Source organism: Hipposideros armiger, unplaced genomic scaffold (assembly GCF_001890085.2).
Source record: "Hipposideros armiger isolate ML-2016 unplaced genomic scaffold, ASM189008v1 scaffold_97, whole genome shotgun sequence".
Classification (NCBI taxonomy): domain Eukaryota; kingdom Metazoa; phylum Chordata; class Mammalia; order Chiroptera; family Hipposideridae; genus Hipposideros; species Hipposideros armiger.
Window position 1 is genome coordinate 2,807,810 of NW_017731447.1, and position 26,084 is coordinate 2,833,893.

At 47.0% G+C, this 26,084-nt stretch overlaps 1 protein-coding gene across 7 annotated transcripts in view; it reads right to left on the bottom strand.

Annotated features, from left to right (window-relative positions):
• Positions 1-26,084, bottom strand: part of STRIP2 (striatin interacting protein 2) — a 36,194-nt gene that overhangs the window by 9,341 nt on the left and 769 nt on the right. For 3 of the 7 annotated variants that reach the window (XM_019646141.1, XM_019646143.1, XM_019646147.1), the window contains exons 2-17: positions 21,151-21,220; positions 17,914-17,988; positions 16,824-16,958; positions 15,388-15,508; positions 14,605-14,673; positions 14,289-14,395; positions 13,503-13,630; positions 12,403-12,606; positions 10,938-11,173; positions 10,612-10,677; positions 9,843-9,906; positions 9,005-9,076; positions 5,737-5,811; positions 5,004-5,101; positions 4,422-4,548; positions 1,816-1,916 (exon numbers count right to left, since the gene is read on the bottom strand). In XM_019646141.1, coding sequence (XP_019501686.1) covers positions 1,816-1,916; positions 4,422-4,548; positions 5,004-5,101; positions 5,737-5,811; positions 9,005-9,076; positions 9,843-9,906; positions 10,612-10,677; positions 10,938-11,173; positions 12,403-12,606; positions 13,503-13,630; positions 14,289-14,395; positions 14,605-14,673; positions 15,388-15,508; positions 16,824-16,958; positions 17,914-17,988; positions 21,151-21,220 — 1,748 coding nt within the window. Of the gene's footprint in view, positions 1-1,815; positions 1,917-4,421; positions 4,549-5,003; positions 5,102-5,736; positions 5,812-9,004; positions 9,077-9,842; positions 9,907-10,611; positions 10,678-10,937; positions 11,174-12,402; positions 12,607-13,502; positions 13,631-14,288; positions 14,396-14,604; positions 14,674-15,387; positions 15,509-16,823; positions 16,959-17,913; positions 17,989-21,150; positions 21,221-25,756; positions 26,044-26,084 lie in introns of those variants that run through there. The other 4 variants (XM_019646145.1, XM_019646142.1, XM_019646144.1 and 1 more) reach the window with 4 other exon arrangements.

Below are 26,084 nucleotides of genomic sequence, written 5' to 3' on the forward strand. Positions count from 1 at the left end.
CACTTCCAACTCCAAACGGAAAGCGGAAAGCGTAGGCCACCTATTGCATTGTCTGCCTCTTCTTCCAGGCCCATGAGTTCAGGGTGGGAGGCATTTAGTTCCCAAACCCTACTCCCCCAGCCACCGTTGATTGATCCAGGGGTGGACCTCTAACCCTGGGAATGTGAAATAAGGATTGAGAGCCCATTTAATCTCTGAAGTGGCATCAGGTGGGACATGTTTGGCTCATGTGGCATATTTCACCAAGTGGCCTGGGAAGCAGACGATACTATTTGTCAGTGAGAAGAAATGGAGTGGAACTACAGAGGCTCAGTGTCCGCAGACGGAGGTGAGGGCTTCGGGTCTCCCTACACTACAGACCAACCCTGAGGCCCAAAGCTGCATCCCTGTCCTGGCTTCCCGGTGACATACCTCCCATTTCTTTCCAATAAATTCTCCGTTCTGCATGAGCCAGGTCGGCTTGTTTCAGTCGCTTCTATAATAACTAAGAGGGTTGAATGAAACACACCAGTGCCTCCATGAAGCTGTGGCCCTTCCCCAGCCCAGCCTACACTTTCATTTTCCCTGGTAACCCAGTTAGCATGTCTTAGGACAATTTTTAAAGGGGCCAGAACACAAGTCTCTCTGTAGTTAGAAAACAACCCGCTCTCCAATGCTTCCTCCAAATGGGAAAAGTATTTAAAGCCATCTCCTATGTATATCTTAACTAATGCCTATAAAAGCTCTATGATGTAGTCAGAGGAGGTATTCTTCTCATTTTAAAGATGAAAATACTGTGGCTCGGAAAAACAAAGTATCTTACTTGAGATTACATAGCTAGCAAATGGCAGATCCAGGTCAGGAATCCAGGTCTCCTGACTTCAGGTTGTGTGTGTGTGTGTTAAGTTACATATAAGTGAGCTGCCTCTCCATGGTGGAATTTCAGGCAGGACTGACAGGCTGCTGAGGCAACATCTCTTAGACCCTCTCCAGTCACTCTAAGTATCAGATCAGGCTTCTTAACTTCTATTTCAGGAAATTTGTCTCTGTTAAAGCACTCCTGGGACACTCTACTGATTAAAGTGCTCCCAGTTCTCAGGGAAGCAGTAAATGAAGGAAGAAGGATCTACTTTGTAACCCGCCACAGCCAAGTCCCCACTTGGCTGGAGGGGTGGGAAGCAATTTGTATTCACAGCAATTGCGATCAAAAAGCAATTTATGTTTTGATCCTGCCTTCGCTGCTGACTTAAGGGGTGGGTCTCACTAGCATGTTAATCCCAAGCAAGCCAATTAACCTGAGTTTGTTTCCTAATTGGTAAAATGAGAAATAAAACATGTTATAATACCTCTTAGCACCACTGAGATTAAATAATGGATGTGAAAAGTACTGTAATTTTTAAAACTATAAGTTGATCTAAGTAAGGGTTTATTATTTACTCTCAGTTACAAATTCCGTATTACACTTTAGTTTACAAGGTAGTGTAACTGATCCAAATTATGATTTATAATAAGATCTGGGCTGGCCCGACAAGCAGGCTATTTTCCAAGAAACACATTTTGATCCTCTGCCACAGGGCTAAAATTTCATCGTTGTAGCTTCATTGCTTTGAGTCATGACAGTTTTCAGTTTTCAAAACTTTTAAAATACAAATATCTTTATGAAGAGGCCAAACCTATACACCCCAACAGCTAACACTTCCAGGAAATGAAATTTAACAGTCACAGCTCCAAGATAGAAGGGACTAGGTACATCAGGACTGAAAAGCTTAGAGACGATGGAATTTTCTTAACCATCCCAAACTAGCCCTTTGAAATAAACCTGTCCAGAGCCCGTACCTGTTTTTAGCAGTGATGTAGGACAAGATATTTTGATTGAAGAACTTCAGGATCAGTGGAATGCAGTTGGCAAATACTAAATGCTGCGATACATATTCAAACTGAATTCAAAGATCAAAGCAGAAAGGGTTGCTTATTTGGGGGAGAATCAAAGGTATATATGAAAAAGAGAGGCAAGTATAATTATAATATCCACTCCTAAGAATATCCACTGTCCACTTGTGTTATCAGTCTTTCTGCCTGGGAAGTGGGGAGAGCTATCTTCAGCCAGCCCGTCCCATATGGAGGGGGACCATCTGCAGTGTATGTATGTTGCAAACCCCTGACCAAAAGCACAAAACATAAGCAAGCCAGAAGGAACGTCCCGCTCCAGATACAGAGAAAGAATTGCCATGAGATTTGCAACTAAGCTCAACAGGAAAGGAAGGCTCCCTGAGGGGGTTGTCTTCCATACCAAACCCCTGGCTCATAGTGTTTCCACTGTGATTGATACAGCAGGGACAGGTGCAACTTACTCCTGGCAACTGCTGGCATCACTAAGTCAGGACAGAGACGATGCACAGAAACCAAATGAACCACTGGAATGTGGGCTCCAGCGCAAGTGTGCATGGGTCATTGTATTATCCCCTGTACGATCAGTATTTTAATGACTGAATCAACAAGAGCCCTTCAGTCAATGGTACGGCACTGAGAATAATTCCAAGATCTCTTGGATGAGCTAAACGCCAGAACACAGGCGCTCCCTTTTGCTCTCTTGAATCTGGATAGGGTTTGGGTCCAGGGAGACCCAGTGGAGGCAGTGTCATGGAGTTGTGTCACCATGGATTTTGCCCTGACACACTGATACACTGAGGAGCATCAGAAATAATTTGTCACCAGATCCAGAACCTAGACTACTGGGACAGTGCAGAAACTGTTGAAAACGCAGAAAATGGTGGCATTTTAAATCCCCTCCTTCCTGATTACCAAGTAGCAGCCACAGCAGCAAGCTAAGCTGCCCTCTGTCCCTGAGTGTGTGGTTAGAGATAGGGAGTCAGCTTGTGCTGCCCGTTTCTTCTGATCAAGTGTTTTCTTCCTGGCAGCTGACCCAGGGTATTTTTCAAAGCCCCAGATGGAGAAGCCAATACATACCACTATCAAGTGACAGAGAATATTTTCAGTTTGTGATGTGTCTGTAGCCTTGTCAGGATTCACTGACACTGACACACACTGGCAAGGCCCAGCAAGCCACCCACCTGTCTGGCTGTTGAGCCACATACTGCCCACCACAAGAAGCAGCAGAAACACACAGCCACACCCACCGTTCTCTGTGCCTTCTACCAGGAACACTTATCTCCCACCCACCCCAACTCCTCCCAGCCCTGCTGCTGCTCGGCGAACACTAGCCAGCATGTGAGCACCCAGGACACCCCAAAACACCCAAAGTTGTCTTTGCATGTATTAAAGTGGAGAAGTATAGTCGACGGACACAGACCCTGCAGGGACCTCCCTGCACTCTGAGGTCCTGCTCTTCCCCCTGCAATCTTGGTTCTGACTTGGTAGGAGGAAAATAGAGCAGAGCTTCTGTGCAGGAAGGAGAAGCCTCCTCTCCTTCCCACGGTCTCACCATGGAGACCATCCATTCACTGCCATCTTCCCCTGTACCTTGGCGATGCCTTTAGGACCAAGTCCAAACTCCTTAGCATGGCAAACAACGCCTGGGGAAGTGGGTTAACCTTCCTTAGCTTTGGTTTCCTCATCTATAAAACAGGGATAAAATACGACCTGCCTCATAGGGTTGAGAGAATTCAATGAGAACTCACACACGCTTAACAGAGTGCCAGGCACATGATAGCTACTGGAGAACTGTGTGCCATCCTATATATTATGATCTGCCCCACTGTCCCTTCTAGCCTCAGGTGTCACCAGGCCTCCCCATCTTCCCCGACCCTAGGCAGAACTCCAGCACCATTTAATCAGTTTCCTAGGGTACTGGGCTCTGTCCCCTCTGCACTTTCACGAATTAGCTTTTCTGCTTGAAATGCTTCCTGTTCTCTTTCCCTGACAGCTCCCATATCCTAGCAAACGTTTCTTTCTTTAGGGCTCAGATTAGAAGTCCCTTCTCCTCCACCTCAGGCTGAGTTAGGTGTGTCCATAGCAGTCAGTGCTTACCTGTATCACGGTACTTATCACTCTATAATTGGCTATTTATGTATCTATATCCTTTACAAGCCCTTAAGGGCCACGACTGTGCCTTATTCAGAATTATATCTCCAATGTTAGAAAAGTGCTTCACATTATCAAAAACTATGCCCAACACACTTTCTCCCCTTTTTGCAGAATGCTTGCACCCTGCCTTCCATTGCTTCAAAGCTCCCAAGAAACTAGAGCTTCCTACCCGCAACCCTCAGATAATGTTCAAAGGACAGGCATCTGTATTTTTCTAGGAGAGCTCCCCACAGTGCACTCCATACCCGCACCTCAAGCTGGTGCAACAGGTATGTGGATTCCTCGAGTGACACAAAGAAAAGGCTGAAAGATGCTCAGCTGGACTACAAGGGCTCTTGCGTCCCTTCCTGGGGAGACAGGGCCTGGAGAACACCTGAGACCCGCTCCTCGCTGCTCACCTGGTAGATGTGGTTCAGTTTGAAGTGTTTGAGGAGGAGCAGGAGCAGGGCAGAGATGCTCTTCACAATGATCTCCTTGTGTCTGTTCACGTCGATGCCCAACTTCATGCTCTGGAGAACAGTGATGCTACAATGGGGACAGGAGTCAGTGCAGAGGGTGGCTGGGAGAGGCCTCCATGGACCCAGGTATTTGGGTCAGATCCAGCACACAGAGAGCCAGAACTTGGGAAACCTGAACTTCTGGGCTACGGAAACCTCCAGAGTTCCCACTTACAAGCAGCCTGTCTGAAGAAAAGCTCCTTGAATCTTTTTGTTTCTCCCTCTCCTTTGGCAAGCTCATTCCTTGGCAAAGCCCACCCACATACCTGTGCAGCCAGTCACTGGCACTGAAGCTGCCCTCAATTCTGAGCTAAAAAGGGCATAGCTGAGAGCACTGCAGTGGTGGAAAGGGGCTACGGGTGGGGGAGGGGAGATCTCATTGGAGACAATCCCTGTGCATGTTAACACTGTGGGGTGGGGACTAGGGAGACCCCGCAGACAAGACAGCTAGTATTGAGCAGCCGGCCCAGTTGAAGCACTCACGGCATCTCCTCAGGCAGGACATCTGCCAGGATATTGATAGAGTCTGTCTTAGCCTTAGAGGTGGGGGCCGCAGCCAGCAGAATTTTAAGCAGAGCAATCTGGAAAGTAGAAAATGAGGATATCTGTCCCCGTCCATTCCCTTCAACAAGGCTGTTCTTCAACATCAACAGCCGTAAGGGAAGTGTTTTAAAGCCTTCCTTTAAGTTCTTCCCTCCATGACCAAATCTCTCCAGCCTCCAGAGTGCAAACAGTCCTGAGAGGCCTGCCTGTGAGGCTAAGGAGCCCGAAGGGAGCTTACAGGCTGCTCTGCTTCAAGACTGCTCTTTCCAGAGAGGAGGGTGGGAGAAGCAGTGAGAGGGGCAATACCCAGAAATAAGGGGGGAGGCACAGGCAAGATCTCATTCCCTGCTACGCTTTTCTTTCCTCTAACCCTGCCCGTCAGCATCCTCACCATTCTCAGCCTGACACTGTCCAGGACATGACAGACCACAGCAGGCCTCAGAGGGACGAGAGGGCCCTCCTAATCTCCACCCCTCCCCAAGAAGGACTTGGGCGTACCGCCAAGATCTCCTTCCTGTCGGAGGAGCCCTGAGGAAAGCTCAGGGTTCTGCGTTAGAGAATGCCTTGCCTGAGGGGCAAGGGCTCAAATGATGGACAGCTCAGCTTGAAACGGCTCTCAGCTGCCGGTTCCTCGTAGCAGAGAAGGGCAGCTCTGGCCCAGCCATCTCCTTACCATGTACTGGGGGAGGCTATACAGCATGCCCTGGTAGAGGATTTCACATGGCGTCTCTGGTACCACCTCTTCCCCCTGTGGCAGGAAACACAAAGTTTGCCCAGGACATTTCCAGTTGACCGAAAGCTACATTTTCTTGGCTGTGAAGGGTGGCATGAAAAAAGCACTGAGCTTGGTGCCAGGTTTATTATACATTCCCTATCCTATTTGTGTTAATGACTCATTGTATGACCTTGGGTAACTTCCTTTCCCTCTCTGGGTCCTAGTTTCCTTTTTTATAGGATCCTCTTTTATAGCGGGCTGGTCTGGAGGACCGCTGAGGGCTCGTCCAGCCCTAATAATCTATACTTCTGGTTTTCACATTATCTGGAGTCAATCCAGAATGATTCTTTCCATGTCACATGCTGGATCAGGAGTCAGAACTCCCACCTACAGGTATGCCTGGAACACTGGAACAGACACGCCACACAGAGGCACTTTCCATGGTGTCAACGTGAGGCCATCTGAGAGCTCTGGGATGCTCTGAAGGAGGGATCGGTGACTCAATAAAGAGAATTGATAAGGGAGTTGGGTAACCTATGGCCTGGAGAGGCAGGAAGGAGTAATAGCTGGGAAGCTTGGAGGTGGAAACTGGTTTCTTGATTTCTCCATTAGCCCCTACAACACCCCTTTCTCCTTTCTGACCAACCCCCCTCATGCACAACTCTTTTTGTCCTTTTGATGACCCCATCTAAGCCTTTTACCAGAGTAGGGAGACTGGGGCCTCCGGTGCTCAAGACACTACTCAGACCACTGTCATCGCTGGCCACTGCAGTCCTTCCTCACCCAAGGTCCCTCTATTACAGGGCGTGGGTCACTGCCATGAGACTCTGAAGCAGGGGGAAGTAACCAGGCCCCTTTTATCCCACACAACTCAACTGCTGCTTAAATGAGCACAAGTCTCAGATGGGCCCTCAGTAAAGCCTGGCAGTCCTGCCTGCTTGCCTTCCTGTTCTCCAAAGGCTTATTTCATACCTTCTCCCCTCTCCTCAAGCCAATCCCCTCACCCCACAGCCTCCCAACAGTTGCTAACCCTACCTCATACTTCGTGGAGAAAACAATCAAACAGGCACACCCTCCTCTTCTTAATGCCAAATCTACCAGGGTCTCTTCCTTCCTTCCTTCTTTTTTTTTTTTTTTTTTGCTTAAACACTAGAAATTTATTTTCTCAGAGATCAGGAGGCTAGAAATCCTGAATTACAGTGTTGGTCGTCTAGCTGGTTACTTTTTTTTTTTTAATTATGAGTTTCAGGTGTACAAAACAATGTCATAGTTAGACATTTCACCCCTCACAAAGTGATAACCCCCTCCCCCAATCTATTGCCCTCTGACATCGTATATATCTATTACAATTCCACTGACTCTATTCCTTATACTATACTGCATATCCTGTGACTCTCTCTCTCTCTCTCTCTCTCTCTCTCTCTCTCTCTCTCTATATATATATATATATATATATATATATATATATATATATAAAATTATAGTTGATATACAATGTTATTCAGCTTCACGTGTACACTGCAGTAGTCAAGCATCTACCTTCCTTCTTGACATGAAGGATGAACCACCTATACTCCTATCAAAGGCCAAACCTCCACTTGTGCTCAGGATCTCACAAGCTTTTGCCATGTCAAATGCAAGTTTTGTAATTATCCCCTCTCCCCTGGGTCAACTCTTAGGACACAAACATACTCTAGTATCTCCTAGCTATAAAACACTTTCCTTTGACCCCACAGCCTCCTTCAGCTACCATCCCATTTTTATTCTCTTCACAACAAAACTTCTATGTTGTCTCTGCTGACTGTCTATTTCCTTTCTTGGCATTTTTTTTTTCAACACACCCGCTAGGCTTCTAGCCCTACCACTTCACTTGAGGTTGCTCTTTTCTAGGTCACCCGTTTTCTTCATGTTTCCAAATCCAGTGGGCACCTTGTTCTTATCATGCTCCGTTTATCAGCAGCATTTGACACAGCTGATCACGCCCTTCTTCTTGAAAGACTTTCTTTTCTTAGCTTTTATGGTATAAGGTCCTGGGTTTCCTCCCACCTCCCTAAGTGAGTTTCTTACTCTTCTTTGCCGGCTCCTTTTCTGACTCATTCCACCCTCAGCGTACTGGTGTGCCCCAGGGCTTTGTCCTGGGTTCCACCCTCTTCTCTATTTCTACCTCTTCCCTGGGTTATCTCAGTCACTTCTGTGGCTTTTAACGCTGTCCATAAATCAACAGCTCCCAAATGAATTTCTCTTGGCCAGTCCTCTCTCTAGAACTCTAGACCCATATATCTATTGCTTGGCTGCTCTGCGCAGGTGCCTAATGGATATTTAAAACTTAGGATGACCAAAATAGAACTCTTGATAAAACGGAACTCCTATCTTGGCCAATGGTCCTTATTCTTGATTCCTCTTTTTGCCTCTCTGTCCATATACCATTGAACTGCAACTCTTGTCAGCTACACTTCTAAAATAGAACCCAAACTCATCTACTTTTCCCTAGCTCCACAATTACTACCCAAGTCCAGGTAACCAGTATCTTTCAGCTCGATTACCATAAGCGCTTCCAAACTGATATCTGTGCTTCCACTCTTTTCTGGTCCAGTCTCTACACTGCAGCTAATGGTTTTTAAAAAGATAAATCAGATCATGTCACTCCCCTGCTTAAAATCTCCAAAGACTTCCCTTTGTACTGTGAATCAACTTCAAGCTCCCTGTCTTTGCTTACAGGGCCCATAATGTTGACCCAGGCCTCCTCTCTGACTTCATCTCCCGCAAGCTCACCCCTAGGCCTGTGCTCCAGTGGGCCACACCACGCGAACAGTCTTCATTCCCTACCCCTAACTTTCTGAGCGTGCTCTCATCTCGTTAAGGCTGTTCCCTCTGCTTGGTTCAGAACATCCCTTGATGTTCCTTCCTATGGCCGCTCCTTCTTGTACCTCATCTCTTGGCTTAACTGTCACCTACCCTGACTGCCCAATCTAAAGTAGTCTACTACATGCCTTTATCATGTCATTCTATTTAAACTTTCTTCATTATATCGCGCACTCTCTGATGATCTTCTTGTTTCCTTAATTATTTGTTGATCTTTTTTCTCCAACTTTAACGTATTGTGAAAGTAGGGACCTTGTCTTGTCTGGCACACTGTAGAGCCCAGGAGCAGGCACACATGATCTGTGACAGCACTGCTGACAGACTTCCTTGTGTCCCCTTCCTGTGCAGAAACCCCTTGACTCACCAAAGACATGGGGCACTTCTCCAGCTCCTCCTCATTCTTGATCTGAACATCTGCGATGGAGATGTACTTGTGCTGGGGAAGATAAGATATCAACAAGGGGCCGAGGGCCTCCATCGCATGTCTACCAGCCTCCAGCTTAACTTCCTCAATGACAAGGAAACATTCTATTTATGGGTCCAAATAGGTCATGAACTCTTTGAAGGTAGGAGTCTTATTCACCTTTGCATCATTAACACTGAGCAAAGTGCTTCATATACAGTGTTTCTGTGTATTCCATGTTTCCAATTTGTTGAAGAGCCCCAAATACCTAAGCATTTCCTTCAACCAAAGTGCAAGGGGAAGCCAAGAACAGGTCCTTGCCCCTGGACCACTGCCCTGAGGGTTCAGCTGCATGTGCATGTGTGTGTGGAGTGATGCCGATGGGGTGGGGAGGAGTCAAGGTCGGTGCAGGAGACGGCTGCTCTTAGTCTTTGTGCTCAAACACACTTTAGATGTAAAGCAGCCTGCTACTCAATCCTGGGCCTTTGAAAGTTAGTGGTCCTATAGGAAGAGGGAAGTAAGAGGAAAGGAAGCTAGAAGTGGGAAGAGAGAGAGAAGGGTGGGAGGAGGGAAAAGGAATGAAAGGAAGAAAGGAGAACTTTTTTATCTATCTGAATGTAGGAAACTGGTGAGTAGAGAGAGAGCCAGCGTTTTTTCTCTTTGGCCAAAACGCCTTCAGGGAAATGCAAACTAATAGGTTCAGAATGTGTCTGGTAGAAGAGCCTCACCCAGTACCAAAACCCTGGTAGTCCAACTTGCCTTGATGGCTCCCTAGCCCTGAAGAGCCCACCCCAGTCACCTGCTTTAGGGTCTTCACACTTTCGTGGATGGGCCTGGGTAATCCAACCAAGGTATCTGTGTCCCTGTGAAATGCAAGACACACTAGGTCATAAGCTTCAAAAGTATAGAGAACTATAAAAACCCCCTGGAGTCACGTGGACCATGCCACTGTCATCATCTGGTACCTTAGATCTTTCTTTGCAAGCTTCTGGGTACCCCCATCATTGCTTTAGGACACAAAAAGAATGGTACATGAAAGGGTTCCTGAAAAAGTAGTCTCTTGGGAACTCACTTTGTCTGGCAGTGGTAAATTCCTCCTTAAAAGGGCATGTAGCCCAGTGACACTTTTGATAGTGAAACACCAGTAACAATGCCTTCTCAGGCTTCGTAGAGGCCAGTGGGAAGGATGCATGAGGATGCGGAGATAGGGGAAGACTGGGTCTGTTCTGACCATGTCTCTTCTTCACAGAATTCTGGCCCATTAGAGCCGGAAGGGCCCCTAGGGGCCATCTAATCTAGCAGTCTTATGAGGACATTGAAGCCCAAGAGGGAAATGACTTGTTGCTCGAGGCACTATACTGGCTAAAAGCAAAAAAAAAAGTTCTTCTAGGAAACTGGAAGGAAGAAATTCCATGGCAAGAACCCAAGGCAGTCACTGGGAGTTGCTCATGGCCTAGTGGCTCTAGGTTGCATTGTGACTACTGGGCGAAATCTCTCATTCCAGGCCCCCCGCTCCTCTGGCCCCCTAAGAACCACGCTATAGCCATTCTGACAATCCAGTCACTTACTGCCCCAGAGTGAATCCGATGAACTTGTTCCTGCTTAGCTCCAAAAAGTGCTCAATGTCCTTCTGCCTGAGAGGACGGTGGAGAGGCGAAGCCCAGAGAAGGAAAGAAAAGCAAACCTTGAGAGAGAGAACCTTTCTGGGTTCCTGCCCCTCCAATTGGAGCATTGGAGCAGTGGGGGACGAGAGCAGCTAACAGAAGGAACTTCGAGCCTAGGAGTTCTGACCCCCAGCCCCGCTTCCTGAGCCTTGAGTACACAGACCACTCCACCCTGGGTCTTCAGTGATTAAAAACCCAAAGCTTGGGGTGCCTGGTGCTATCAAACCTACCTGACCTTTGGGGCCCAGGGTAGGCCCTTGGGAAAAGCCACCTGCTCAGCAGAGAGAGGTGCCTGCGAGGGTGGAGGTGGCACCAGAGGGTCCTGTTCTAGCAGGTCTAACTCTCCATCCAAGGCTCGTTCTCCATCACCAGCAGGTTCCTCTTCTTCCTCTGTGGTTGGTTCCTCAGTCTTAAAGAGATCTCTTTCATTGTAGATGTCCAGGCTGTCCTGCTTGGTGAGGAGTTGCTGCAGGGCAGGGGGGCGGGGTGAGGAAGGTGTGCAGAGACCTTACCCTGGGCATCCTTGTCTGAGGCTATCCCCTTCCCACAGGCTGCCAGACTTCAGGAAACATGCAGTAAGAACCCAGCTCTTTGGGAATATCCCTTTTCCACCTCAACCCTACTGTTCCCACCAGGCCCAATCCCAGGACAAGCAGCTCTCAGACAACCATGCCAACGGCCAGGGAACAGAGCATAGATAATCCCAAAGTCATAGTTACTTAGCTTTCAGAAAGCACTGATGCCTTTTTTTTTGCCAGCACTTTCCTTCCTAATTATGCTCTGCTTAGGTGAACATTCAATTAGTTTGCCTTCTGTGAGCATACACCAGCTGGCTGACTGAGGAAGAGGAGACAGAAGCTGCTGCTAAGCAGAGGGAAGCGAGTTTGGAATTTTAAATCTTGTCACAGAAAGAAAAAGATTGGACAGAAATAGGCCAAAAAGTTAACAGTCACTGCCTCTGGTTGTTAAGACTGTGGGTGATTTTTTTTCTCTCTTCTTCTCATTTCATATTTGTTCCAAATTTTCTACAATGAGTAAGCATTACTTTGTAAAACAAAAAATAAAGGTTAAAAAAATTACACTGCAGATAATGTAGACTAGACAACTGAGTGTGACTGTCTGAAACTTGTAGTTGGTAAACTCAGGTAAATCAGGCAGGTGAGTTCGTGGGGGCATGGTCAGGTTTCAGTGCAACTTGTCATTCTGACCTGTCCAGAGATGCAGACTATGCCTAGAACCCTAACCTGTCGTCTCCCAAATGTAAGCCTCTGGTTCCAGGGCCTGACAAGAACATGGTTGGCTCAGAGCAAAGCTTCTTGCTGCTGAGAAAATGGAGAAGTACCTCACCCCGGGCACATGGCTTTCTGGGAGCTCTGTTCAGATTCCCAGGATTATCCCCTAACCTAACTCTTGCTCAGGATGCTAAGGAATTCCAGGCACTGAGGTCCAGGTCAATGACCCCGTAGCAAGACGTGGATCTATAATGTGATATCACAATGTCACGTCTTGACAGCTCAGGAGTCTGTCAGAGCTGGGAGACAAAGGCCAACGTACTGACTCCAAGGCTTCAGACTGTCACATGGCCAAGGGGTAGGCGGAGGGTCACACACTGCCCTTTCCTACCACATCCAGAGTAGCTTAGAATCCTGAGTTTTGGCCAGCTAGTGTCACACCACTGTCTGCTTTAGTCCATACCCTTCGAGAACCACGGCGGCCTCGCAGCTTGGACGGTGGTGGTGCCAGCTGAGACTCCCCCAGGTCGAGAGTGTAAGAGGGTGGGGAGGCGGCACGCATGCTCTTCACCACCTGGATGCTGTCCTCGGCCAGTGGAGGCAGGCCCAGTTCTGCCCGCTTCTGTATTTTGAGAGCCTGCAGGTGCTCAAATCCACCAAGGGTAAACTAAAGGGTAAACAGGAAAGGGGCAGAGAAGGGATAGGAAGGGAGGGAAGTCGGAGAGCCGGGTCAGGGAAGGATGGGTGGAGACGAAGAGCTGCAGCCTCCAGTCCCCCTCGGACCCCCTTCTCAATTAGGAAGTAATAAAACAGGAAGGGGCAAATGTGGTTACTATCCCTGTCTGAGGAGCTCAGGGCTCAGGATAAAGCATTCTTTACTGACCCAGGGCTGGAAATACCACCAGAAATGAGGCAAGGGACTCCTAGGAGCCTCCACTGAACAAACAGGAAAATGTATCTCCCCCTTTAAGGAACACATCCAGATGCTATAACCCCCAGAGTCACTCAATTTCCTCTGCAGTCAAGAGGCAGTTCCCCCATGAGGCCTGCCCTGGATGCTATGTTGTACAGCAAGTCCTGTGGGGCGGGAGTCAGAGATGAAGGATCAGGTTGAGTAATTAGCCACAGAACTACAACCATATACTTACAAGGACTTCATTTGTTTTCAAGCGAATCCTCTATTTATCTGGATGGAGGGCAGGCACTAATCCCCACATTTTACAGCTAGAGAAACTGAGGCACAGAGAGTTGCCCAAGGTTCCTCAGGATGAGCAGAGGCCAGGTCTCCCAATTCTTAGGCAGTGCTCACCCACAAAACATCAGCTGTATCAGGGGAAGGTGCAATGATACCCCAACTCGGAGACGCATCTCTCATCAGTCCGACAGAAACAGGCGTCCTGCTCTGACACAGCACATCGGAGTCTCTGGGTCAGCCATGTTGCCCCTCCATCGGCTAAGAGCTGCCCCCTATTCTGCCTACTTCCTGCCTCAGAATCAGACTAGAAGAAACTGAGGTGGCAGCGGGCTGCCGATCTGATGAGATTGGGGGGATGAGCCACTCACCATGACCACCTTCCAGAGCAGAAGCAGGACCTTCTTTATGGGGAAGTGGGGAGCCAGGCCGCTGCAGAACTTGGTAACCATGGAGAAAAGCAGAAGGGCAAAAGGTTCCTCATTATGCATGGAGAAGCCTGGGAGAGTGGAGAGAGGCAAGTGAGAAGGCGAGGGTGAGGTCAGGAAACCCGGCCCCTGTAACCCCGATTCTGGACACATTGAGGAAGGCACTCACCACCCCTAAAGAGTTTGAGTACTTGGTCCTGAGAAGGAGGCTTAGAGAGCTCCCAGACAGCCCACCTCCTTGGGGTGGATGCCAAACTAGGAGTAACAGCAATAAAGATGTTGTTTTTCTGGCTGAAGGACCCGATGGCATTTCGTGGCTCACAACTCACTTTCGTACATCAGTGAATGTATTTTTTAAATCCCACAGGCTTTCATATCTTATCCCTGTCTGATGACCACACCAACTTACATTTGAACAGAGTTCAGTTTTCAAGGTGAATTCAACTCATTGTTTTCACGTGGGATTCGTGATGGAATGGGAGAGGGGTGCCTGTCCCCCATTTCTAACCAAGGAAATTAAGGCATAGAGAAGGCATATGACTGGTCCTAGTTCACAGATACAGGGGAAATCAAGCCAGGCCCTCATGCCTGCCGTGCAGTATCTCTGCCCTAAAAGAAAGGATGTTAATTCTAAAAAAAAAAGAAAAGAAAGAAAACAGAAGGGCTGCCTGTTTCTTAGGCAGACCCTCAGCACCCCATCCCCACCCTTCCTCAAGTTCCACTTCTTACTCAGTTCAGTGCGGAAGGTCTCCCGGGCTGTCCTCCACCCACAGGAGTCTGTCTCTCGCTCCAGGCGAATATTTTCCACCATCAGGTACAGGACACTCAGCAGCACCCTGGGGTTATAGGAGGGTCACAGGAGGTGCCCAGGGCAGCTCCCAGCCTACAGTCGGAGACCTCAGGGATGGTCTCTGTGGGAGCCCAAGCCAGTGGAATTAGCAACTTCTCCTTGTTTGGGTGCATCTGGGATTTGGGTGAAGGGTAACCCATTGCTAACCGCCCCTCCACCTCTGCCCCCATGCCAATCCCATGCCAGCCCACTCACCGGAGCTCTGTGCTGTCGGCGATGGAGATGGCTGGTTTCCGAAGAGCGCTGCTACAGGCCTGGCTGTTGCTGCCACAGGAAGGAGGGAGAGAACGAGAACCCAGGAAGGCCTCTTTACTCAATGTGTTCTCACTGATCACACGCAAACACGAGCACCTGCCATGCCCTGTTATGTAGCTCTAAAGAACTTGGTCTAAGGTAAAGGAGCCCATAGGATTCCTTGGCCACCTCAGCAAACCCTTATCTGTGGTGAAGATGGGCAGGGTCTGTGATATCCACTCCTCTTGTAATCCCTGCCGTGCTGTGCTAGACACAAAAGAGATGCTAAGCAACACCTGATGAATCATAAACAGGCTTCACCTTATCTAAAACTCCTGGGTGATGGACATGAGACAAAACGAGGCGTCACTACAGCTACAGGGATTGTCCCTGTCCCTCTTGGAACATGGTCTCAGCTGGAACAGTTTCCTTCATGGATTCCGGAGTCAGGCTAAGCTTAGAAGGTGTCTGGATAAAAAGGCAATTCACCCCAGGTAGGCGGGCCCCTGAAGCCCAGGACTGAAGCTGTAAGTGGGGCAGGAGCAGCTGATGAGACCAACCTCAGAGAGGACAGAATATCAGAGAGCATGGCTGAATGGAGGGAAACTGTCAGTGTGAGCCTTGGACTGAGGTATGAATAGACCCAGCTCCCCACAGAGGTCTCTATAGGAAGGGAACCAGCATAAGACATGAAACGGCCTTCAAGGGGATTGTCTAGGCCGGCCCTCCCCTAAGGCTTCTCACTCGATTTCCATGTGGAGTAGCTCCAGGAAGGCCGAGAAGGTCCCCATCTGATAGAGCAGGAAGCAGTTGTACCTGGACCAGTGTAGCACATCGACCTCTGAATCACATTCCCCAAAAGTGCCTAAAGGACAAGATAGTGCCATAGGGGTTGAGGGAGAGGGGGTATCCCAGTTCTTTCCACCCTGCCCCATGATCTTAGGACTATCTTCCAACACCCTGCCCAACAATTAGGCTGACAAAGGTAGGGCAAGGGCCCCCTAGAACTTCCCAGAATGAGGCAGGGGTGAGAGGCAGACTCTGGGCTTAGATTCAATGTGCTCCTCAATGGCCTGTCTTAAGTTTGAGTGCCCTGAGGAGCAGATCCAGATGAGAATTCAAATGCAAGTAGTTTATTTGGGAGTTGATCCCAGGAACCATCTGTAGAGAAGTGGGGAAGTGAGATAGGGAAGAGAAGGCAGCCAAGGGCTCAATCCCAGGTCAGGGGAGGCTCTGGGAAACAGTCTAAAACACACAACTCAGAATCATCCCACCCAAGAGGGGTGTGAGGCCGGGGGGCTTTTCATCCACTGACTCCTGTCAGTCATTGACGAGGGCTGCTGGACTAGGGGAGCACGTTAATGCCTTAGCACTCCTGGCTGCCCTACGTGGACTGCAGAGAAAGCCCTCAGGCACAAAGCTGGAAGTTGGCCATAGCGCCAGAACCAAGAGATGTGGATGGGCACTGCCTTATTTGCTAGTCTCCCCTGTGACCAGTTTCTACTCTTTCCTCTCCATTTATGATTCTTACATTTTAGCTCCTGACCATTCTGCCGACAGTCCTCTTATTTATGATCTCAGGGCTTATTTTTACTACTCCAGCTAGGCTATGTCATTTTCTTTCCAACACCTGGGTATTAGGTCTCTTCTGGGAAGCTTTCCTCAATTAATCTCATTGAGTTCTGATCATCTCCAAATTACTCACAGCATCTACTCCTGCTGCTCTGTTGGCTTGAACCTTCTAAATGCCAACAAGAAACAACGCAGCGGGTCGATGTGTGCATCTGTGGCATACCCTTGCCTCCCCTCAGAGTTGAGGCCAGGGCACAGCTGTTAAGGAGGCCTCCACGCTCGGCTGGTGGTACATCGTCAGCTCTGGCCACACTGACCCTCTTGCTAGTCTCCAAATACGATTACATCAGAGGTTAAGGAAAAAAGAACCCATGAGAAGCCCTGGCATGCCTGGTAAGAGAAAGGCCGATGCCAAGGGATGCAGAACAGGACCCACCACCTCCTCATCTTCTTCATAAGAACCAGGTTACTCCTAGCACATGACAAGATCTGTCCTTGAAAGGCAGGGACCCTGCTTTCCCAGCATGACTTGTCTTAATCTAGTCCTGATAACACCATTTCTCTCTCTAGTCTCCACCCCTCTGAAGTTGGTAAAGGTGGTCACTCACCTTGGGCCAGGTAGAGAACAGCCCGGGCCACCTTCAGTCGCCGCTCCCTACTGACCACCTCCAGCCGGTCCAGGAGTCCCATCACGTAGGTTTTCTGGGCATCTTCCTCCAACTCCAGCCACTCCTTGCCCTGCACTGGGGACAGAAGGCCATACAGATCCAGTGTCGGCTGCTGCCTCCCCTTCCTGGGGAAGCTCCGGATAGCATATCCACCTCTGATCTCAGCCCCCTACAAATCCTTCTCTTCAAAAGCTTTCCTTATTTAGCTGAGAAATAATAAGGGATGGGAAAAGTAAAGGACCCCAAATGTTCTGGCCTGAACCCACTCTGCAGTCTCATCTCCCCCCACACCCGCTCCGTCCTCCACACACAGCCCGTAGTGTCTGATCTCTCTGCCTTTCTTCAGGAGCTCCCTTTGTCTTCCTATATAGGCAATTCCTATCCAGCATTACAGATCAATTACAAAATTGCCTCTTTCCCACTAAATGCTTCCGCCAGCTCTTTTTACTTCTCGTATGACACCATTTTCCTCCTGGCTTTAGCTAGTTTTGTGATATACCCATCTTCCCTTTGCTACCAGACTATAATCTCTTGGAAGATGCTGCAAATTCACCTTCACCCCTGCCTCTTGAGTCTCTGTCACAAAACAGGTACTCACCACACATTCGTTGAGTTGAAAATTTAATTGCCACTGACCAAGTAAGGGAATTGAGGTCTGAGAGAATCACCGTGTGGGCACATGAAATTATTATTAAATGCTATGGAGCGTGAGGCAGAGCTAGAGACCAAGGAGTCGGCTGGGCTCGGGGTTCTACCAGGCGGCCGGGCACCCACCAGCCCCACCTGCCCATCCCTCTGCCCTCGTGTCCCGTCGGGGAAAGGGACCCAGCTCAGGCTTCTCTTGCTTCCACGGCCTCTGCCCTGAGATGTAGGAAACTCTGTGTCCCACATGTAAGAAGGGCTAGAGAAGTTACATGGTTATGGAGAGGATGAAAAAGGATCATACTTTGTTTCCGGCTTTTTCTAGATCAGGCTGGGGATATCATGGAGGGGAAAAGCAGGTCTCTATTGAATAAGGATCTGGGATCACCTTGAGTCTTGAAATCTTCTTCAAAGCACCTCCTGTTAGTGGTGAATTCCGGGTTTTCAGTGTAGCTATACAATTCTGTGGCAGGAAAGATAGGACAGAGTCACAAACATTTGTCAGACCCTTACGGAAGGGGTCTGGAGAAAAGAGGGTGGTATGAAAGAGCTAAAGCTTCCAACACATTCCTGTGTCCAAGTCAATCCAGAGCCAGCTTCCTCCCTTTTGGAGCAGTTAAAAATAGCCACTCATGTCCCTGGGTGATTAAACCATCAAACCTGTCCTCCTCCTGCCAGCTGGCTGCTACAGCAGAGAAGGCAGGCTTCTACATTTGGTGAGGGCCAGGAGGAGAGTTGGAGCAGAGAGGGCTTAATGTCATCACTCCTATTTCTTCGGGCCGCAACCACTTCTGCTTGTCAACCCAGACTAGGACTACCCCGTCTCTAGGGAAGAGGAGGGCAACACAACTCCTGAAATTTAGAGGCAAGATCCTTGTGCTGGTCAAGAAGCCAGAGTAAGGGCTGGAGAATATGTATTAGATGGCTCTTTAGGGTTGGCGCCAGTTCATTCTCTCCCTGCCGAGTTTCCTCGAAGCGTACAGAAGTTTAAGTTCCTGCCCACAGCCACCCAGGCAGCACTGATGGAGGCAGCATCAAACCACGCAGAAGCAGCTATGGTTGCCAAAGGGCTGCACGTGCCCAGCAATATCTAACTTCGCTGACAGTAGTCTCTCAATACAAAATTAATACAGAGAGCTTATGAGAAATAAAAATGCCCTGTCTCGCACTCTTTTTCTCTCTCTCTCTCTCACACACACATGCGCGCGCGCGCGCGCGCGCACACACACACACACACACACACACACATTCCAGAGTACCCCCATCTTACAGAGGATGAAGAGGAATCAATAGGTGGTAAAGCAGATTTCCTCAAAAGTCTGTTCTCTAACTGAGACCCTTGCTGGAAATTTAACTAGGTCACAGGTAATTTACAAAGCAAGAGAAATTCACTTATGTTTCAGCCAGCTGTCTAATGGTTGAGAAACACCTTGTCTGGGAACCAGGGCTTTTGAGTCCTGAGTCCCAAAATCCCGCAGTGACCAGAAGCAAGTCCCATCTCTGAATCTTAAATTCTTCAGTCATTAGTGGGTAGTGTGGATATATATTTTTTAAGAGTAGAGCACAAACCCAGTCAGAAAATGGAACAAAGCTCTTAGGTACTAAACTTTGTGTTTATTTTATTTTTAAATTTTAGATCATGAACTGTCACATACAGATAAATATAGAATACATATAAGACACCTGTGTATCTTCTACCCAGAATAAACAAGCATTCACATATTTGGTTCAGACATCTAAAGTTCCCTCTTCCCCCCCACCCCCAGTCTATCTTATCCCCTCTCTAGAGGTAATCATTATAATGAAATCAGTGTGTATACTTCACATGCTTATTTCTATTCTTTTATTACATACATATGTGCCTATAAACATATGATATCATTCTGTTTTAAAAGTTTTTATCCAAACAGATCATATTGTATATTTTTTCTTAGAAACATTTTTTGTCTTTCAGTAGTTTTTTACAAGAAAAACTGAACACATCCATTCACTTGACACTGCACTCAATCAAGTGTGCAACTAGACTTCCTAGAAACGTCTTTTAGACTCGTGTGTTTAAGCAGTTTGATGCACGTATAAATTATTTTGTCACTGCTTCTTTTCCCCTCAATGCTATGTTTTTAACATTTATTGATATTGAAACATATTGATATAGATCAATTATTTTAATGGCTATATATTGATATACTATAGGTTATTCATTCCCCTACTAAATTGTTTTCAATTTTTCACAATGGCTGCAATATACATCTTTGTACATGTTCTCTTGTGCCCAAGTGGTTTTTTAAAGTGTGCATCTAGAATCGCTGGGTCATAATATGTGTGCATCTTCAACTTTGCTAGATGGGACCAAACTGCTTTCCAATTTTATACTCTGCTCCCTCCTGCCAAGCAGCATATATTAATAAAAGTACTCATTCCTCTGGACCCTCACCAACCCCAGGCTTTTAAGTTTTGCAATCTGATTAATGTGAAAAAATATCTCATTATTTTAATTTGCTTTTCCCCATTTACAAATGTAGTTGAACATCTTTTCATATATTTATTGACCATATTCTATAAATTTCTATTCATATTCTTCGACCACTTCTCTTTTGGGTTGTTCCTCTTCTTTTCTCTCTTCTCTTCTCTATTTCTCCTTCCCTCCCCCTCACTCTCTCCCTGCACGTGTGCGCGTGCGCGTGCGCGTGCGCGCGCGCGCGCACACACACACACACACACACACACACACACACACACACACTGGATTCTAATCTTTTGTTGGTTATTAAACCAGCTCTCTATTTCTGTCACTCATCACAGAAAAAAATTATTCCCTGTGCTTATTCACAAGAACTTTAAAAACATTTGTCTCTTTCCTTTGAAAAAGCATGTCTCAAAGTGTCACTTCCATGTGACAGAATATTTAACTTTCACACCATCTCCACCCAAAGCTCATTTATTAATAACTGGCATTTACAGCACGTGTTACATGGAGGCCCTTAATGTGAGGAGATCACATTTAGCCTCAGCTAAAAATCCAGAAAGAGAGAAGCAGCCCACCACTGAGAGAAGAATGGGATCACTGAACTCCAGTTCAGAAACATCCTAGCAGAGCTCCACTATGATCGATATAAGGGACACGTCCAGCCTTGCCCATCTGGCCAGCTGTGTACAGAGTTTTTCTGTAGACATTGCTGAGATTTATTTAAGGGACAGAAGTTAGGGAAAGGGGGCCAGATGGAGGTAGAAAAGGAGAGATAGAATGGGATAGAGAAGGAAAGGGGTGACAGAAAAACAAAGGGGGTATGCAAAGATATGGGTGGATATGGGAAGAGAAAGAGAGGAAAAATGGGAGAAGAAAACATCTGAGAGTGCAGCAGAAGAGAATAAAGAAGGGTGAGCAGAAAAGTGATAGAATGAAAGAATGGAGAACGCCAAAGCCAAGGGAAAATTCACAGAAAGAAATGTGGAAGTGAACTAAGAGATATATACTGCTGGAGTGGAGAGAAGAGGGAATGTGGAGGACAGCCTTTGTTCTGCAGCCGCTTGCTGAGAACAGACAAGCTGCCAAGGGAGATGGCAAGCCCCTTCCATCTCCCCCCTGGCCATTGCTCCACCCTCCACAGACCCATCTACCGCATACCTGACAGCTCTGCTGCGTGCACATCTGCGTCTCCATATTCAAATTCCAGAGTGGGGCAATCCACAGAGCCCTGTAATGGAGAAACCTTTGTGGTAACTTGGGGAAAATGTTGACAAAAGGAGGTCATGCCCTCATATCATCCTCTTCCTCTCTTTAAGGACAATGTTAGATCAGGGAGGCAGCTAGGAGAGTCCCATCTGTGCCTTGCATCCAAGAGGTAACCTTCTACAAGCCAGAATTGGAGGCTCAGTGCAGGGTGGAGCTGAAGATTCCTGTACAGAACCAGAAACTCTGGGTAAAGGGCCAGGAACAGACATAAAGCTGCACTGCCCATATCTGACCTACATAAATATAAATCAGAAGAGCACCTAGCTGATCTCTAGAAAAACGAGATGGACAAAAACAAAAGAGGTGAACTGAATTCTAAACTCAGCTGTCATTAACCCATTGTATAATTTTGGGCAAATTTCATTCTGTGGATCATAGCTTCTCATCTGTAAAAAGAGACCCTTCACAGCTCTAATGTTCCATAACTTTAGGATTGTCAAATAAGATAGCATTTCTACTCCAAGTTGTATTAAAGGCTAGATTTTCCTATGATGTTGTACATATAAACTTATAATCTCATTTTGAAATATTTGTAATATAATCACCAAACCTCTTTAAGCATTTTGGGGTATTTCCTACCAGTGTGTGTGTGTGTGTGTGTGTGTGTGTGTGTGTGTGTGTGTGTGTTTAAAATTTTAAATCTTAGTTCTGTGACATACTCTGTCACATATTGTGTGGTCTTGAGCAAGTTACTTAAGCTCTCTTTTCTCAGTGTGGTATAAAAAATATAGCTGGTCTTTGCCCCGTTCCTGGCACAGAACTCCTAAACTTTTGGAATGTTCTGAGTGATAGGAGCGTCTGTTATTCATAAGGAGCCCTGTCAACCATATCTGAGTTTATGCTAATGAGGTGACTCACGGTGAGTCCTTAAGAGAGTTTCAGAGGGCTGGTCCCACCTCCCGGGAGGGAAGGACACTGGAGAGTCCAATTAGGTGGCCAACGGTTTAATACAAAAACCATGAAAGAATGAGGTTTGGGCACACCAATATGTTAGGAGAGTGATGCCCCTGCAAGGGCATGGGAGCTCTATACCACCCTACCCCCATACCTTGTCCTATGCCCCTCTTCATTTGGCTGTTTCTGAGTTGTATCCTTCATAATAAAATTGTAATCAAAAGTATAGTGCTTTTCTGAGTTCTGTGAGTCATTCTAGTGAATTATCAAACCTGAGGAGGGTGTCATGGTAATCCCTGAATTTGTCATTCAGGTGGCCTGGGAGCTCCACCTGTGGCAGGTGTCTAAAGTGGGGCAGTCTTGGAAGACTGGGCCCTTAACTTGTGGGGACTGAACTAACTACAGGTAGTGTCAGAATGGAATTGAATTGGTGTCAGGAAATTGTTGGAAAATGACACGCTTAGTTTTATCATCTGTAAAATGAGGATAATTCATAGTGTCATTGTAAGGACTAAACAAGTTAACATAGGAAAAACACTTAGCACATCACCCAGCACTTGGTAGAGTGGTTGGTTACTTAGAATTTTAGTTACTCTACTTACAATTTTAATATTATATTGTAAAGGCATTTTTCTCCTATTATTATCATCACTTTAAACAGTTAAGTGGAAAGACATCTATTGATTTATTTAACCAGTTCTCTACTGTGGAACATTAATTTTTTTTATTTTTCTTTACTATATGCGCAAAGCTATAATAAGATTAAAATTTTTTCGTCTTTAGGATCTTTCCTGAGGATAGATTCCTATAAAGAAAAGTAATGCATCAAACCATATGAATATTTATATGGCTTTTTGTACATGACAAGTTGTTTTTGAAAACCACTTTATCAATTTACACTGCCAACAAGGCAATCATGTTTAAATCCACTATAGGAAGAATTTCCAAACTTCTGGATTACAGAGACCAGTAAGAAAAAAAGGTGGAGGGTGGGGAATGACATAAGATTGTGGATGTTTTATTGTGATAAGTAGAGACTCAAAAAATCTTCTAGGGCTGGCTGAGTGGCATGTTGGTTAAGAGCTGGCTTGGGACGCCAGTTCTGAGCAGCAGGGCCCTGGTTCGGATCCCACATGAGGGCCAGTGACACTGTGCCCTCTACAGCTAAGATGGTGAACAACAGCTCAACCTGGAGCTGGGCTGCTGTGAGTCACTGGCGATGGCGTAGGCTGCAGCTCCTGTTGCAGTGGGCTGCCGTGAGCTACCGTGAGTGGCCAGCAGCCAGCGTGAGCTGCCAAGAGCTGCCGTGAGCAGCCGTCCAGTGGCCAGCGACCGATATGCCTCACCTGGGAGGAGCGCAATGATAATACCAAGATGGGCCAGTGAAGCGACGGCCTCCACAACTAGACTGAACAGCAAAAGAACAGCAACTTGTCTGTTCCTCTTCCCGGATTCCCCAATAAAATCTTTAAAAAAAAAAAATCTTAAAAAAAATATATTTCAAAAAAGAAAGAACAGCTTAATACCCCCAAAATGGGAAGGACACACTATCAGAATAAAAGAATCATTAAAAGCTCTGTTCTTCAAAACTTTTTGACTGTAAATCGAAGTATAAATAAATTTCACATCATGTCCCAACACACACACACACACACACACACACACACACACACACTGAAACAAAAGTTAAACAAAATATATTTACCATTATTGTATGTGATGCCCTGATGTTTTCTAGTATCTTATTTCTTAAAAAAATGGTCTCAACTCACAGGTTACCTCCTACAGTTTGAAAAACACTTCTCTGGGTGGTGAGCACACCATGTGATATATAGATGATGTATGATAGAAAGGTAGACTTGAAACCTATGTAATTTTACTCACCTTTGTCACCCCAATAAATTTAATTAAAAAAAAGAAAAACACTGTTTTAAATTGCATACATCCTTTAAATTTAATGTATTGAACTATATTTTATGAAAAAGTCACAAAAGTGCCCTGAATTTTCCTCATTTTGCTACAAACTTTGTCAAGGACTTTGGGAACAAATTAAACCAGGGGATCTGCCTGAAAGAGGCCTGAGGTGACTCCTTTGGTAGGTTAAGCATCTTTTTATTAAGCAAATAATTATTCTCTAGCTTCCTTTTTAGGTTGGAAGTTCATATACAAAGCACTGGGAGAGAATAGGTCAACAGTGCTGCCATAAACCGTGATGTCGGAGGAGTCTCTCTTGCCTGGTGCCAACAGTAATTCTCTTCCAGTAATTCTTTAGGAGCCCTAGAGAGGAAAGAAAACCATCTCCCCCCAGGACTATCTTCCACAAGAAAGCAAAAGGAGAGAGGGAAGGGAACGCAGATAGTCATCTGAGTCTGGCACCTGAGTATTGTGGTAACGGGATGTACTGACAGGTAGAAGCAGCTCTCCTGCTGCAGTGCAAGGTGGAGGAAAGCTAATCTTTCCAGCCAGCCTTTCAGCAGGCACTGAGCCCAGACAGAGAGGATCACTGCAGTTGTTCATTTCCAAGCGTGAAAAGTGCAGCTGCAGACAATCAGGAGGTAAACGGTGGTGCAGGTGGAAAGCTCTGAGTCTCTGGATATTGAACTCATTGGCAAAGGTAAAGTACTATCAGAGCCATTTCCTGAAGGAAGACTTGATAGGTAGGGTTCAAGGCCTCCCCGACGGCAGGAGGAGTTTTAATTCCCCCATAGAACATATCACTCTGAAATTATTTTATTTACTCGCATATTGCCTGTCTTTCCACCCCCACTAGAATGTTAGCTCCACAGGTCAAAGACCTTCTCTTGTTCATCACTGTATCTCTAGCACCTTAAACAGTGCTGGGAATATAATAAAGGTCTCGATAATTGTTGAATTAATGAATTACTCACCCCACCCCCACCCCCGGCCAAATAAAACATTTGAGCAAGAACAATGTCTCTATGGGGGGAGGAGGTACAGGGTCCCCATAACCATACTGAGGCAGGGAAGGAGATGATGTGGTAGATAGAACCCTGCCTGATCTAGCAAGGAGGGCTGAGCTATGCCTCTGAAAGGTGGTGTGATTTGGAGCCAGTCTTTTCAAACCTCCTCCACTTCTCTTTTTAAAAATGGGAATGGATTCCTACTCGTCTGTATCAAAATGGAAAGCAGGCATGAAATCCCTCTGGAAACTGTGAAATACTATTCCAATGGTAAACCAGGACTGGGACCCCGACGACCTGGCCTCTAGGACCAGCTCTGCCCCTTGAGGATGCTGAGCCTACAGTTCTAAGAGCGACTCTGAACTGTGCCTGCGCTGAATTAAACATCGTACATTCAATTATCTCACTTTGACTTGATCGCAACGTTCTGAGGGGGACACTGGCAACCTCATTTTACAGATGAAGCAACTGGAGCTCCTAGAGGTTTGGCAATTTGCCAAATGGCACACAGACAGTCAAGGGTAGGGCTGGGATTCAAAGCCCGCTTGGCTGACTCCGAAGCCTGGTGCTCCTGGCCACTCTGCCAGATGTATGATCTTGGGCAAGTTACTTCTGTCCGCTTTTACTTCTGCAAAAGAAAGGGTTAAACCCAGATGCTCTCTACAGACCCATCCACGCCTCACGTTTTGTGGTCTATGTTCCCGGTCCCCGCTCAGATCCAGTTCTGCTCCGGGCTAGCTGATGGAGGCTGGCTGGCTGAGGGGGTGGAGGAGGTGATGATAATCCGCTCCTTTCATCCTCTCGGTGAGGGTTTCTTTTCAGAAGAGGAAGCCACCCGAACACTCATACGCCTATCTGTGGGTTTGCATCCTGGGACAGTTCCATCCGCTCACTCCGGCACGGCCCCCGCCCGAGTCCTGAATCATTAACCCTTCCAGGTAGGGGTCCTGATGTCGGTGGAAGGTACTCCCTAAAGGGCCTGCCTGCGCTGGGGAGTGGGGGGAGGGGGGA